Raw genomic sequence first — 17,185 nt, 5'->3', positions numbered from 1 at the left:
GGGTTGTTTAGCCTGGAGAGAAGGAGGCTGAGGGGAGACCTCATTGCTCTCTACAACTACCTGAAAGGAGGTTGTAGCGAGGTGGGTGTTGGTCTCTTCTCCCAAGTAACTAGCAATAGGATGAGAGGAAATGGCCTCAAGTTGCACCAGCAGAGGTTTAGATTGGACGTGAGGAAAAATGTCTTTACTGAAAGAGTGGTTAAACATTGGACCAGGCTGCCCAAGGAAGTGGTTGAGTCACCATCCCTGGAGGTATTTAAAAGATGTGTAGATGAGGCGCTTGGGGACATGGTTTAGTGGGCATGATGGTGTTGGGTTGATGGTTGGACTCGATGATCTTAGAGGCCTTTTCCAACCTTAATGATTCTATGGTTCTATTTGTAGTTAATAAATGAGTTGTTGCTTCTTTCCAAGTAGAAGTACTGAATAAACACTAATTCAGCCAATGATAAAGTTGGTGAAGTACCTGAACACCATAAAATGGAAGTAAGAACTCCAGCAGAGTCTACTGTAGTACAAATCAGTTCTTCACTGGGTTGGAAGATGCATAGTTCTGTGTACCCTTACGCCCTGTGTAAGATGAAGCACTGACAGCTCCACCTGATTTATGGCTACTGATTCAAAACCCTTCACCTCTGCAAATCTATGGAATTTTTTACAGCTGCCTGCAGTACTTCTGCCTAAATGACTGACCTAACATACAGAGGACTATACAAGAGTTGGGGGTAAAAAAAAAACCAAACCTGATGGCTAGTTCTATGTCTAAACCATTTCACTCCTGAAATGAAAGTGTTAATTAGTTTTAGGGATTTAATATTCTCAGAAAATTCATATAAATCAAACAGACCACAGCTCTACTTAAGCGTACCTGTGGGCTGTGTGTTTCACAGTCCATAGCTTGAACAGCAGCAGTGAAGTGTCCACCACTATGTCGATGCTGGTGTGTGGGGTCTGATCGTGCCCTTCCACTGTTGCTTGTTCCAGAAGATCCACCTATAAAATCATAACGTGCACAATAACTAAAGAGACACAAAATTTACAGTAAGCTGTAAAACAACGACAGCATGAAGATATTTAAACTGCTTCAAGGTAAAAATAAATACAAGACCTACGATAATCACACACATTTTTGCTCATCTACTTTTAATTTTTTGTTGGAGCAGTTACCTGTTCCAGCTGATTAAAATAATTCTTTTGATGAGTATGACTGACATATTTGTTTTTTAACAAAAAAATGAGATTACATTTACCTGGGAAAGATTCCTTAGATGTGATTAGGGAATATACTTTTGTTACCTGTTAATGAGAAAAACTTACCTGAGCTTGAAGATGTACTAGAGGTGGTTCCTGAAGACTGTGACTGCTCCATGGCAGGACTCGTAGACACACTGTTACTTGTGTTTGTACCTTCGTCTGCTGTTTTCTTAAAGAAACTATGCTGTAGGGCATAATAAGGTTGAATTCGTGTCTTAGGGTCATAATCAAGCATCCTTAAGATGAGGTCTTTGAACTTCAAGTAGTCAGCTACAGTATGACCCGATTCCCCAGCACGACGTCCACCTGGTCCTCCTGTTTCAACTCCTAGTATATTGTGAAGTTTACGAGTTCCGGGTGGTTTGTATTCCTGTTGGGAAGTTAGAAATTTCTTGAAATCAAGTTACATATTAAGCCTTGGATGTGCACAGTTTAAACATGCCATAAAAGGAAGTCAGTCAAATAAAAGTAAGAAACTATTCAACACTACAGAAAGTGTTATTTAATCAACATGTCTTACAACATGGAACAATAACAAACAACAATAAAGCTACATTTTCAGTAAGGCAAGATGTAAAGCAAAGTAACACCTCACCATTTTTTATATATATATATATATTTTTTTTAAAGAGACAGTTCATATTCTCATCCTAGTTATGTAACCTACCCTTTTTCCATCTTTGGTCTTCTTCAAGTTCCAAGTGCCATCTGGCAACTTTTCAAAGAACTTTCTTGCTTTTGGTGCTTGGTCAAGGATGTGGGTAGGTGGTATCCCCAAAACTTCCACTATTTTATTCATTTGATCCACCTGTTCCAAACAAAGAATATTTCTGAAAAACATGTGACAGACAGCTGAGCAGTGTGACAAGAGTGATATTCTATAGTCACATGGGAAGCAAATGTTAACTACCCAGACAAGTTCTAAATTAATTGTGAGTTTAAGAAAAACCCAGTATGTACAGAACAAATCAGTGAGTAAGAAGTAAGGGGGGACCCAGAAACAGAAAAGTTATTAACAAGCAATTTAGAGTTCTGACAAAAGACATCGCTGTCATTGATGTTTATTCATTTTAGAATTACTAGACTTCCCTAATTTATGCATTACAATTAAACAGATGAAAGTCACGATGAGAATGAACAAAACAAAACAAAAATCAGATTACTTGTACTGTAATACAGCTGCATACCTCATTTGCCCCACTAAAAAGAGGCTCTCCAGTGTGCATCTCAACTAAAATACACCCAAGGGACCACATATCAATTGCAAGATCATAAGGCATTCCCAGTAGCACCTCTGGTGATCGATAAAAACGACTCTGGATATATTGGTATATCTGAAATAAAAGTATCTAAAGGTAATACACAGGATCCAAAGAGCACGATTATGATTCTGTATCACAAAACAGAACTACCATGAAATAGATTTCTAGTGTAGGAAAATCCAAGGTATCAGTGATACTAAAAAGTATCTATACATTACATTTATAAAAGTATGTAAATGTTCAGTCTTAAGAAAATACTAGCGTTCACACTCACAAAAAAAAAAAAAAAAGGAGAAAAGAAAAGAAGTGCAAATTCACTCATGATGACAGTACTTTACACTTTAGGGTCGATGAGTGTAATCTCATGCAATTACAGGTAATCCTACAACAAGATTTTAGTCTGGTATCACCCAAAGGAAAACTATTCCACAAGCCACATCAGAATCACATACTTCAGAAAAAATCTATAGCAAACGATCAAAAGCCACAATTATTGTGAGATTAATGAAGAGAAATGAGATTAAATTATCGGGTCATTCCAGGAACTAGAGATCAACGCATGGGAAAAAGCAACCTCCTTCACCCCCCAACTATCCTGCTCATTTTTCAAGACACATAATTCTATCTTGATTCTAAACCTGGAGACTGGCTTAACTGTAAGCATATTAAAAAAAAAGAAAGAAACAAACAAAAAAAATTAACAAAAAACCCCCCACCAAACCTCCAAAACCCTTAGCAATAAAGAACAAAACAACAAGATACCCAAAACAGAACCATACTTTATATTCTAAGTAACGTGCAATTTTATCCAGCACTTTCCACAAAGGTACTGATATTTCCTTCCTGCTATTTAAGTTAACTTTAATGAGGAATTACAGTAGGTTTTTGTATTTGTGCTTCTTAACGTCTCAAAATTATCTTCTTATTGACCTAAACAATCAAGATCTCATTTCAATTCCTGGCGTCTTCCTTCACCCTGGGCTGAAAAGTTTCTAGTTTATAGCAAAAAGCCCTTTTATTAATCTAAATACGTCTCATCACTGCTTTCAATACAATATTCAATCTTCTGACCTGCTCTTCCCAAACTTACTATGGGAAAAAGCAACAGGGTGCTACTGGCCAGTCCCAACTCCTCAAAAGAGAATTGGGGGACTTCTGTTAAAGTTAGTCCATGAAGTTTCTTAGTTCTTCTCATAAAATGATCCCATCTGCAGTATTACTAGTCCTACTTCTGAAACTTCATCTCTTTTGCAAATGTTGCATATTTGGGGGAGTTTTTTTGGTTGGTTTGGTTTTTTCAACACCCAGCTTTCTCAAAGCAAAAAGATACCATTCACATATGTATAGATAAAACTGCCAAAGGTACATAACTGACCTGGGAAGGCTCAAAATCCTTTTTTCAAAGAAACTAAAGTCTAACTTCTACCTATAGAAGCCTTCCTTACCCCTCTAGCTAACAATTTTTTTTCAGTGCAGACTACTAAAGCAAAGGTACCCTGAACGGAAGCGGTCACTTGCTCAGCCAAATATAATTCTCTCAACCAGGAAAAAGTGTATTTGTACTAACTATAAGGTGCAAGCTGAACGGTACGTCCTGATAAACTTTTCAGTGAGCAAATTGTCAGTACAAATCAAACACTTGAGGAATATGATTCAAAGCTTTTCCTAAAGAAAACAGGCTTTGGCATCCAAGCAGAATTATTTATGATCTTAATATATTAATAGTTAATTGCATATATTTTAACATTTCTTAAAGCAAATATAGAGCTAATTGGCTACGCTGGATAGATTACACTCAACAGATTCTAACAGCTCAAATAAAAAAATGCACTCATCTTCAAAGTACATGAACAACAGGACACAATTACAAATTTTTCGACAACTATTTAATAGTACAGATCTATCCTAATCTGAAGAACTGTCGACAGAAAGCAATCTGGCCCTTTGTTCCGGAAATGCTTTGCACGCATGCATCTTTACTCATAGTAATACCACCACTAAACTCAATTCAGTCTTTCCACAGTCGTTAAAGTGTTTCTAAAAATGGGTTAGTTATAACCAGTGTCTTTAAGAGCCAGCTACTGCACTGTCTCAACGCTCAAATATCTTATCTCCAAGGCACACTACATAGAGGACATGCTGAAGTGGAAGGAGTAATACATATGGAATAAGAAAATAATAAGAGTATTGTATTTAATAGCACTGTAGACTTCTACAATCAAGTGCTGATGCATTCTGCATTAACATAGCATAAAAAGATAACCAAGGAGAAAAGAAAGATGGAAAGTTTATCACTGTGGTGAAACTATCTACTATGACACTAAAATTCGTATTTAAAGCTCCTATGGACTGTTGATCTCTAACACTCTATGTAAAAATTAGTTACTATTTCATTTAAGTCATCATTAATAAAGTTTAAATTAGCTATCTAGGTATTATGACTTAAAAATATTAAATTTTTCATATGTATCCAACAGTAGCATAATTAGCATTTTTACTAATACTCACCCTCTGTCCAAGTTGACACGAACTGCCAAAATCAACAATCTTGATAGCACTTCGTTTGGGGTTACAGAGCAGGATATTCTCAGGTTTTAGGTCACAGTGAATGATACTAAGTTCAGGAGTCGCCAGAAAAAGCAGTGCAGTGCACATTTGCTGTGCAAACTTTCGTGTCAGGTTCAATGAGACACCTCTGAAGTTGGTGTTCCGCAACAGATCATACAGATTGTAGGACAGCATTTCGAAGACTAAGCAGAGATGGTTTCGGAACATGAAGTGGCGTTTCAAATGCACTTTAAAAAGGGGAAGAAAAGAATTAACACATATCCTGTGTGGTAAGTATTGAATACTAATTACAACACAATGCTTAAATATTTTAATCAATAGGTATGAAGCTGACCTGTGAGTAAGATAATACAGTGTTACTTTTTTTTCCTAGATCTACGGTTATTTACAGAATATTGCTGCCATGCCTAGGGTACGGGGGGACATTTTACACATCTGAAGTGTCCTCAGGTGTACCTCAGTAAAGCTATATTAACCAAAAAATTATTTAAAAGACAGAAGAGATATTTTTTCAAAATAAGCTATCGCTCCCCTATTAGCAAAGGCAAACACATTTGTGGGTAAATGAAAATATCAGCAAAAAAAGACAAGAAGCGCAAACTCTGTGTAACGCAACCTTTGTCACAATACTTTTGATCTTTTTCAGGGAAGAGTTCATTTCTCCATGCTCCTAAAGCGAAAATTGTATTTAAGTCCAAGCAGTTTGGAAAAAAGTGCACGTACAGTGGCATTCTCAACAGTAAAGCAGATATTGCGCTTGAGACTGAATTTTTTATTAGGACTTTCCCTTACATTTACAGAGAAAATATTTGACTGTCAGATTCATTTAAAATATACTAAGACATTACCACAATTTTTAAGCTGTGACTTCAATTGATTACTTCAATTAATAAAACTGATCAATATCCCAAAGGTATTATATTCATTTCAATCAGGCATAATCTCAATGTATGAAAGCAACTAATCCAGTCCAAATCCAATGAATTTTTTTCACAAAATAGGTGAAAAATTCATCACATTAATCTGTTTAGAGGCAAGCAGGGTTTACCAGTCTGTCAATCGTTCAGGTTGGTTGCCACAAGTAAAAGAAAATTGAAATAGGAAAAATACTTCAGCCCTTGGATAAAAAGCAACACACTCCCCTTTTTGTCATAATAAAATCTTGAACCAATATTAGCACAATGAGAATTTAGACTTTCAATTAAGGTTATTATTTGGTGTCCGATGGATTTTTTTTCCCCTCCATTATCATAAGCCAGTTCTTCATGTGTCCCTTACAACTTACCCCTAACAATACCATTTGCTTCCACCCTGATGCTAGTTCCTGCAATACATCATTGTCTAGACCTTTCGTATTTTCTCATCTTTGCCACATTTCCACTATCCTCCCACCATGAAAGCACCAGTACCTTTTCATGTCCTTGTGGTCCTCCTACACTTAATTCAAATTCCTTCCCACACCACCTAAGCTTGCGAGACCCGCCAACTTGGCACGAAACACCACTTACTCTAACTGGCCAGCATGCTACTGGCCAGCTAGTACCACCTGCAACTGCCACACAGCTCAAATAGTTTGGATAAGAGCTGAACTTGCCACATCTTTCCTTCAGCGAAGGCGTGACATTTGAACTCCTTCGCTCTGCCACCAAATTTCACAAAACTTGAAGACCTTAATGCATTCTTACACTTGTGTTAGATCTGAAGGAGACCAGTCAGAAGGTACTAGAGGAGATCTGACAGAAGCGTAAGCAGTTAAACTTTATGTCCTTAAAACTCAGGCTACAGTGTATTTAACCATGTTGCCCTGAAGTCTACATTTTACATCACACAGTATATTGTAATACTTGCAATGCTTTCAGCCTTATTCAGCTATTCTCAGCATCATGTACCTGAAAGCCTATGTGAGGGTGAACTGTCCACATGTCCTACAGACAACTTATTTTTTACATTAATATGCTGAATGCTTCAATTAAGTCTTGTTGCAAAAGTATGTTCATGAGCAACTGTTCCTACACTTGTAAATATACTTATAAATATTTTCCAGTGAACTGCCTCAGTTTTCCATGATCAGTTTTTGCACAGCATGCAATACAAGGTATTCAGTCAAAACATTACCTATTTGGGGTTTTTGATCTTTACCGATGCTGTCATGTTCATTAAATACTGTGTTAAATAAAGGGGAACTATTCAAACATACCCCAGTGGATTTGGAAATCAGCTTGAAACAAGCCTAAAATCACCTGCCTAAGCAAAGGCAGTATATATTATTTCTCCACTGTTCAAAATTATCAGAACTTTTTTTCTTTTTTCGTTTCACTGCTCTCTTTATAAAGCCATCCTGCCTTAACTCACAGAGGGAGATTATATGATGTTTTGGTCCATTTCATTTTACCTGATGTTACAAACAAACTCTCTAAAAATTTAAAATACTAAGAGCTTATTTGATGATGCCTATAGTGTCTTTATTTGCTGCATATTAATCTGAAACTGGTCATGTCTTTAACATTCCCGAAACATCTGTTTGACGTAGTATGCTGTCAAGTTAAGTTTTTGTTTTATGTAAACATGTTATTAATAAATTTAAGTTAAAAATACCTTAGAAACTTTTACACTGAATACATAAAATGTATTCTAAAGATAATATTCTATAAAACAAGTTAAAACGTAACTGAATACTCATCAGATAATTTAATACCAATGTATATTGACATTATTTCAAAAGTTTTTTTCTAAACTACAGAAAGAAAAATTAGTAATCCAATATATACACGCAAAACAGAAAAGCATAGCTGTTAGTATTTCAGTTTCTACAAACTAAAGGATGCTTAAAACCAGTTTCGTTTTCCTTAATCACTTTTTTCATACTTCTCCATCTCTCTTTACAACATGCTGTTGCTTTCCTCCATCATCTTTTTGCCCAATTCTCCACTCCAGAGGATAGACAGGATTTAATAAGCTTTTTACACGAGCTGACTTAATTTCATCATTATTATAAAGTTCAAGTAGCATTATTATAATAAGTCAAGGGAACAGCATTCCACTCTACAGGAACTGTCAAAATTATAAGCTTTAAAATATTTTCTGAGCTGTAAGACTGGGCAAGTCTTAACATTTACACAAGTCTTATCTCAGTTTTGTTATACAAAATTTTGAGCTTTTCAAACACACACAATCAAAAAATAATGATTAAGCTAGCCATAAAACTACTGTATGATGCTGGTTTACACTAAACATGCATGCTTTTATCCGTGACAGTTCTGAGATAATTTATGATATATTCAAAGTAGTGAAAGAGATGCAAACTACCACAGATCACAGCTTCTGTGGAAAAGCCGGTCCATGGCAACTTCTTCAGGTGTCCGTATCATTAACTGGAAAAAGAAAATTCTACAAAAGAACTCAACGCTACAAAGTAACAAGTCTGTTATCCCAAATAATTTTCTGTATTCTTCTTCTGGATCTGGTCCTGTTGCAAAACAAACTGGAAAATTTGCACTAAATAATATTAATAATTTTAAAAGTTGTATTATTCTTTTCATTTCTTTAGCACCAGAAGCATCCTATGCTATATAGCAAGATCTAAAATATTCCTAATTTGATTAAATAAAAATTAATACCTATATAGTACTTCATCTCAGTGTCATGTTTGTTCATAAGCTCCAACAGTCGCACTTCAATCTGGGCTTGGTTTAAGAAAGCCTTCTTGTTTTTTATTATTTTGATAGCCACCCACTCCTGTTCCACTCGATCATAAGCCTTTACAACCTGTAAGAGAAAAGTCAAATACATCATTTCAAAACACAGCAAAACTCACTTTCTAAACTTTCTTCACTTTCTGAATTCAGAGAAGACATTTTTAGAAATTTTGCTCTTTCCAGTTAACTTTCTTTTCTTAAATTTCTTCTCTTACTTGATACTACAATAAAACCACAATTGATCATGTGACGTTTATTGCAGTGATGTCACAAAATAGAACGGAGGCTCCACTGAGCTTCACTGAGGCTTCGCTAAGGCAAGCATTATATCCAAATGCAATTATCAAATCATCAAAAACAATACTGTAAAACAACTGGCAAAATCTGAGAAAAACTAACAAAAACAACAAAAGAAAAGCTCCATCCTCCTTCCAGCCTTTTCCTCAAGCCTTGGCTACAGCTACAAACAGTCAAAACAAATGTTACTAAGTAACATTTGTAATAGGTAATGCCTAGCACTAGACTATTGTTTTAATTTAAAAACCCAAGCCAAACAGCTAAAAATGTGAACTGATAGCAAAAGGCTGAGGACTTTTTGCTCATTGCAAAATGCTGTACCAGATCTGCATACTGAAGTATATTCAAATGTTACCTGTAGTAATAAGAAACAGCACAAAATACGATGTCTTGAGCAGGCACTCAGTATAATAGGATTAAGAAAAAAGAGTTTAATTTCAAAATGAAACAGGAATACCACTTCAAATGAAATGCATATTATGATTCACATGAATTACACGTTGCTCAGCTGATACACGCTACCTGTCCAAAGGATCCTTTGCCTATTAAAGAGTCAATTTCATAACGATCCATCCACTTCTCCCCATTTTTTACAATATAGTCATAGTTGTCATCATCATAGCCATCATTGTAAACTTTTCTCTCCTTTTTGTGACTGGAATCATCTCCTTGGCCCTGCTGATGCCGCCGTTTTTTTTTTGCATAGTAAACCTAAACGTGAAAAGTATATTGCTTAAGAGCACTTTTTAGAACATCAGTTCAATAAAGAATAGAATCAGCTTTTATAATCATCATGCCTAATCCTGTGATTTTAAAATGCAACTTCTACTATTGGAAAAACAAACAATCCTCTCCTGCTATCACTCTATTTGAAGTCAAATCATTATACCAAAGCAAAGTATTGATGAGTAATCTAAAAACTCAGAAAGCAGATCTAAATAAATGTATTAATAACACCGATCCCTAGAGTTCATAGGTGCAAAAAGAAAAGATACATCACAGTACACTATACACACAGCAAAATTAAAAATTATAAGTAGCCTGGAAACAAGAGTTATCAGTTGTTCCTTCCACAAGACTGGAAAAGAAGAATTCCAAGGAAGTCAGTAGTCAGTGCAGAAATCCCTCCACATGCCCTACAATTGCCAAAGAGTTAGAAACTTAACTGATGCTTTCCTATATTAACCACATTATTTTTATATTTTACACTTGCCAATAATATTTAATTAAATAATTTAGGGAAAACACTTTACTATTTGCCTTAGAAGTCCTTAGACACATTCATAAAGGTTTATAGCACGAGCTAAAATAGCATTTGTGCCACTCATTTCTTTATCATGCAACAGAAAAGCTCAACATTTGTTTATGAAACAACAGAAAATAAATTCCAGGATAAAAAAACTCCTGTATGCTGGACAGAAAGCAGGACCATCACATCAATGATCTCAAATGAGATGTGAACAACAGAGAGAAAGCTTGATTTTTCTTATCTCTTCATGAGATTATTCATAGAAAATATACTTAATAATGTATTGTAAACAAAAACTTCACATCGATACACATTACAAAGATAGCTGGAGCCATTACCTCATTAATATGCTTGTATGTTTTGATCAAATCTACGGAGAGTTTCCTCAATGGAGCAGTGGCTGGATCACGGAAAGTTTGGGGCATCCGCCTCTGTAATATGACCATATCATAACTTAGGATAAAAGCTAGGACTTTGTTGATATAAATACTACATCAAATCGTGATATTCCTCACAGAAATGAGTTATTTCATTGCAACATTTTTTTCTTTAAGCTGACATTAAAAAAAGAACAACAAATATAGGAATCAAAAGAAATTAGCAGTTTAGTTACTTTTTAATATATTTAATTAATAGAAAAAAAGAAATAAATCCCAGGATTCCTACCTCTCCTCCCATTATGCCTGACAGGCTTAATCCCAATAAACAGTTATTCCCTCAGTTAAAAATGCAGCTCCTTTGACAACAGAGATTCTTGCTGACATTACCCCTCTACCTCATGACTGATGTATGAACTGTAACCATATTTAATGTATAGCTGCATTAAAACCACAAATGGAAGTTAACAGTAGTAACTACTGGAAAACTGTGGCAGTTTGCCACATTTAAACTATGTTAAATTCCAAATAAAAAAAACCTCAGGTCTACCATGCTTTGCAATATCCAGGCCTAAATCTAAAACCTAAAGAAAGTTTAAAGAAATCTAAAGCATGCACATGAACACCATACCTACTGTCAAAGTTTTAAAACAGCGTCCCTGAAAAGGTAGTTATGTTCCTCGCCTGTGTTTCCTAAAACTGACTACATTTAGAACAAAACCATCTTCAACAGCAGGCCGTGTTTTTTTACTGTTTTCCTGAAGAAACAAGACTTATGTGTGATAAAATTATTTGTGTAAAATTATTTGTGTGCCTCTTTTTTTCTTTGCACATATACGCCATGTAAATTCTGGATCTACCAATCAACTCCTATTCCTCTTTAGGACCTGTTCGAAATCTCAGAAGATAAAGTTCCTGAAAAGATAAAGTTCCAAGTGGCAAGCTGGAGGTGAATAGTATCCCCAGTAAAAAGAAGGCAGAGAAAACTAAGTCACAAACCATTTCATTTGGCTAAAGCTGACTACCTGCTCAGCAGACACTTAACAGCACAACTACCACCAGACAAGCTCTGGCAACTTCCCGGTCTCATCCCGTGAGAGTGTCAGATGGGGAGCTAGGAGAGAGAGTGGTGAGGTTAGTGTGACTGGTCCCCTAGCCTGCCTCTCTATCCCCTCTCTTCCCAATGACAGAAAACCACAGGGCAAGTTTAAGCATTCCATTGGAGAAAAGTTTGTTTCATGTACGTTAAAGCTGCTTCTTCTTTCTTACTCATTATCAAGAGGGTTAGGTGACCGAGCGCCACCACGCTCAGCCTTACAACTCTCATCTCCCATTATCTCATCTCATGCCATCAAATAGGCTCACGCTCATAACTCTCTTCACTTCCAAGTGCTTAATCTCATCTGCTGCCTCCTATTACAGCTAAATTGATATGCAGCCTCCTGCAGAGCTGAGGAAAGAGCATAAGCCATCAATAAAAATAATGAAACTGATTTTTATATCAGTATTGCTGAACTAACAAACGAACTAGAAAAGCGTAACTGTTCCTCTATCTTTTATGGTATTACTTAATACTTATAATGGTGGCTGTGCAAATAGCTCATTTGTTTTGCTCAATGACCAAACGAAAAAAAATCACGCTGAAGTGACCCAAAGAAGTTCTCACAAACAGAAGCGATAAAGAGAGTTTGTGCTTCTGAAATTGGACCTGAACTCAGGCACCCAAGCAGCCACACTAGAAAGCTAAGCTCATGCTCTCCTCCAGTGGATGTGCAGACCCCATGGGGCAGGGGGGAGGAGAGCATGAGGAAGAGAGCAAGACAGAGCATGAACAAGCGAGAGAGCTAAACAGAGGGGGCAAAGGCAAGACACTTCCAGTAAGCTTACTGCATCTGTGTGAGGCTGGGACTCCCAACAGGTACACAACTCAGTGGAACTGGAGGCTCCCGAGAAACAGCAATTCAAAGCTTTGATGCACACCACTCCAAATATGCCCACATAACATTTTTACACCCCTGCAAGACTGCTGACTTGTGGTCTTTTTCATTAGGGAATGTTTCTCAGAGACGATGCAATACAGTTAAACTTTCCTCAGGGAATTTTAACACAAGTCATGCCCTAGGTGTTTGTTCCAGTCAATTCACTTTTGGATATGCCCGCTACCATCAATCTCCCTTGAGCAAGTTTACCAAATTAATTCCTTAATTCTTTTTTATTACAAGCACGACCATTCTGTAAACATCAGGAAAGTCTGTTTTAAAGTTTCCTAAACAAACTATTTGACATTTACAAAACATTTTTGTTTCTTCATCTGTCAAACAAATGTGATCCATTAAACAAATCACACCTAAATATGATCTCTTTTGGTTCTCTCCCACGGCACTGTTAAACAATTAAATGGCATCTAGTCCTAATCCCAACTGTCACTGTTACAGGCTTTTCAAATGCAAGTATTTCCTTTAAATTTCTTAATCTGACTTAAAGAGATTATTAGAACACAGGAACACTGGTAGATTTTACTGGTCAAAGATACCATGCTGTGGTGCACGAATACTGACGGGAACCAGACTCTGTCCTAGGCTGACATGATCAGCACAGGGTCTCTGTTACACAGGTTATGAGTTTTGAGGAAAGAGTCTTGAGGAAAGAGTCTCAGTGTGGAAGAACTCCATAGTTCAGATCAACTATTCAGACATAAGGTTGCTCTAATTTGGAAAGGGAATTTGTAGAACAAGTATTCATGTTTATTTTCTAATTTATAAGTCAAATTTGCTTGCTTACTTAAAAAAAAAAAAATCTTCCAATTTCAACTCTGAAATAAGCAGCCTGGTGACCAAAAAAAACCCAAACAAACAAAAAACAAAACAAAACAACCCAAAACTAAATTGTTGCTGTTCCCTAATCGTAAATAATTGAAATTCTGCAGGCTACTCCTATGCTGCTTGCAGCCAGTACCTTATTTGAAAATTGTACTTTTAATTGTGCATTTAGACAGTTACACGTTTCTGAGGACACACTTTAACCTGTATGAACTTTTTAACGGGTACTATTTTGCTATCCTGGGTTCATAAAGTTTTGGGTGGGAGAGGAGAAAGAATTGACCTTTTCTTCCTCCCCCTGTTATATTGCAAACTATGTAACATTCTCCTCTTTTTCCAAGATCCTTTTGGAGACTCTTGCTCCCTTCTTCCTGATGATGGAAGACTATGGAACAAAGTGGTCATTATTCATTTTATACAATAACATTCTCAAATTCTTTATCACTAGGGTAATACCGATTTCCCTTGTGGCTTCAAAGAGTGCACAACCACAAAAGAAAAAAAAGAAAGAAGAAAAAAAAGGAAAGAAAAAGAAAAATCCTATTGCACAAGCTTCAGTCTCTATCTGGTGGCCAGACAGCAACACTGCAACCTCAGATCTTCTTAAAAGATAGAAAACAAATCAAAAGATACGCTTGTATTTCAAGACTGAGAGACAAGAAACTACTTCCATTACAATTATATATGCCAGTAAATACCCATCACATTCTGACTGGTCCACATTTGTGCCTCAATGGAAACAGTACAGCTACGTGGGATGGTACCATGATAAAAATTACATTACAAGTAAGGAACTGAAATTTGATTTTCTTACCTATTAACCAAACAAACATGACACAGTGCTGAGAGACAACCTGTAACTAGTCTAAACAAAGAAGAATCAAATAAACACAAAAAAAGGCAACCAAGAGCCCCACTTATGTGTACTCAACACATTTGAGATAAACCATGTTTTAAGGAAACTATGACTTTTAACTCAGGCATGTTATTTTAACTAGCATAGTCTTTGAGGTTTAATGAATGAAGGAAAGGAACAGACAACGTATTTCTCTCTCTTTGGACATATGCTTTGTTATCTAAAAAACAGATGGCACTGTTCCTTACTAAATGCATTTTATTTTGATTATGGGAAATTCTGAGCAGATATATATATTCTGTTAATGGAATGATTTAATTCAGATTTTTTTTTTAAAAAGAAAGCTCCATCATGATCCACATTCATTAAAAAAAAGAAAGGAAAAAAAAGAAATTCTGCTTGCATACAGTACATGTTCCATTTTACAAACAGAATAAACAATGAAAACTTTCTATTATAAGGGTAACTTTTAGCAAGAGTTCAAATTGTAATGACCCATTTAATAGACTCCCATATTAAAGAACTGAATGGACCGGTCTCATCTCGTATGCCACTTGCTATTCAAAACCCTTCTTGTATCACAATAATATAGGATAGGAAGTCAATGCTAATCCCATATTGTGGTGGGCAGCCACATAATAGATGGTGTCTCCAGAGGGTCAACAAAACAGATGTTTAATTGCTATAACCGCAAGCCACAGTAACAGTTCCCCATAATACACAGCAAACTTTAGATTTTTAGAAAAATGACCAAAGAGAAAAAAGTGTATGTGCCAGAGAACAAAACAAGAGAAATCCAAGACTATTCTTCAAACTGACCGTACTCAGAGCTAGAACTGTATGCAGGTAGGGACAGAATTTCAGTCCAATTACTTTAATCATTGACTTGTATTCTGTGAGTATTTCCCTCCTATTCTGGCTTCCTTCCCCAAATAAATAAGGTTGCTGAATAAAAGTAATAGTAAAAAACAGATAAGTTTAAAGTTAAATAAATAAATAAATAAATAAATAAAACCAGGAAAGAAGAGTCATCTGCCAAGATTTTATCCTGCCTGATTCAGCCCAACCATTTTTAAAAAAGCAGCAGCGGGGAGCAGGGGCAGTAAGAGAAAGGGAATGAAAAACCCCACTCTGAATTTCTTGTCACTGGAGCATAAACATATTTTTCTAAAAAATGTCCAAGATTGACAGAAAGTTGAGAGATGCTTTTACTGAAATGAACTGCATGCTCACATTCATGACAGAGTCTGGTGAAGTCTGACCATCGCTAATAATAACGTTGCTGATTAGGTAGCTGAAGTAACTGAACTAAGGATTTGCTACTGCCTGCTAGAACAGAACACATTAGCTTTGCAATGATCTAGCTGCAATCCATAAGATCTCTGGCCAACATCTGGTCAGTAAAACCTAGAATTTTGCAGGTGATAAGTGACCTTAGTTACATATATAGAGAAAGATGTTTAGCCGTCAGCCTGACCTTTGAATTCCAGGTGCTTCATGAAAGCTAAACTGTTGGAATTTGTTACTAAAATCTGCCCAGGAATCTCACCTCAGCTTCTCTGTCAGGTAAATCAATTTTCTAATCTTTTGTATTTAACTGAAAAAAAGTTTGAGGCAATCCAAGTATCCATGATGAAGATAAACATTAGGACAGCACAAAAGAAATGCTTGTTTGAAGTTGTAAAAACTTTTAAGCTCTTATCTTATATTCACATCAGACTATGTTGAACTCTCAAGACCAACCAGCTGAGACCGGACAAAGAAACACTACTGTTTGTTACTGCCAAAGGAGAAAGGTCCCACACATCTCATCTTTTCTATTCACTCTAGGCCACACACTCTTACTGCTTTCCTGAAGCTGGCTCTGGCACTCATCAGAGAGGTAAAACCACACAACCAAGAGCAGGACCCCATCCTGCCAGCAGGCCCGGCACTTGGTGAATCACAGATTTAAAGTAAACCCTTACAATCCAGCAGTTTTCGGGAAACAAAAGCCTTAAGCCTAACTACTGAAGAAAAAAAAAAAAGGACAGAGCTGGAAGTTTTTAACTGTAATTTAAAACCTCATAAATAAGTGAAAAACAAAGCAATCTGCCTGGCTTTGAAGTGTCTTCCTGTTATTTGTTCCTTGCCAATGATGAGATGAGTAAGTTTTGGCCACCATAGCCATAAAGCAATAGGTGCAAGAGAATATTATGTAAATAATATTTTAAGGGTAACGTATAATATAAATACACATAATTTATATAACTTTAATATAAATTGTCATTACTGTTTCCTAACCTTTAATCTGCAACTGAAAATGATTCACAAAATACCAAAATATGGTCTGCAAGCCATTACAAATCAAAAAACAAGCAGGACAGAGCTGGAATAAAACCAATAAATTAACATTCAAGGCCTAGCTTCCCCATTATTTGGTTATGAATGAGAATCATTACAGGAACTTGAACAAGACAATACTCCTCCAAAAAAGGAGTCAGTCCTCAGTAAAAAGAAAGACACAAAAATAACCTGAAAAAACATAATAAGGCAGATCATCTTTGCCATTTATCAAAATGACATCAATTACAGAAAATGCTGCTCTTCTACATGCTAAAACTTAACAGCTACTCTTAGCAACTGACAAGCGGTATCCTTACCGCACCTTGCTGCAGCCTAAAGAAATTTACTTTCAGAGAGGAACTATTTGCTATCTGTTATTTCTATAAAACTTCAGTAGCCCAAAAGCTGAGACTTCAGCCTGGGTTTTATTTTCAAGCAAGTCCATTTTGTCTGGATTTGGACACAATACTCTGTTTACAAAGT

The 17,185-nt window shown here is 36.1% G+C and overlaps 1 protein-coding gene across 2 annotated transcripts in view; it reads right to left on the bottom strand.

The window, feature by feature from the left end:
- The window catches only part of DYRK1A (dual-specificity tyrosine-(Y)-phosphorylation regulated kinase 1A), a 67,060-nt gene that overhangs the window by 2,511 nt on the left and 47,364 nt on the right, over positions 1 to 17,185 (bottom strand). For both annotated transcript variants that reach the window (XM_009327975.1, XM_009327973.1), the window contains 8 exons: positions 10,664 to 10,756; positions 9,599 to 9,787; positions 8,702 to 8,849; positions 5,025 to 5,311; positions 2,442 to 2,588; positions 1,922 to 2,062; positions 1,318 to 1,624; positions 869 to 993 (listed from right to left, as the gene is read on the bottom strand). In XM_009327975.1, coding sequence (XP_009326250.1) covers positions 869 to 993; positions 1,318 to 1,624; positions 1,922 to 2,062; positions 2,442 to 2,588; positions 5,025 to 5,311; positions 8,702 to 8,849; positions 9,599 to 9,787; positions 10,664 to 10,756 — 1,437 coding nt within the window. The remainder of the gene's footprint in view (positions 1 to 868; positions 994 to 1,317; positions 1,625 to 1,921; positions 2,063 to 2,441; positions 2,589 to 5,024; positions 5,312 to 8,701; positions 8,850 to 9,598; positions 9,788 to 10,663; positions 10,757 to 17,185) is intronic.

This window comes from Pygoscelis adeliae, unplaced genomic scaffold (genome assembly GCF_000699105.1).
Source record: "Pygoscelis adeliae isolate BGI_AS28 unplaced genomic scaffold, ASM69910v1 Scaffold154, whole genome shotgun sequence".
Classification (NCBI taxonomy): Eukaryota; Metazoa; Chordata; class Aves; order Sphenisciformes; family Spheniscidae; genus Pygoscelis; species Pygoscelis adeliae.
This window is presented reverse-complemented; position numbering and strand designations above follow the sequence as displayed.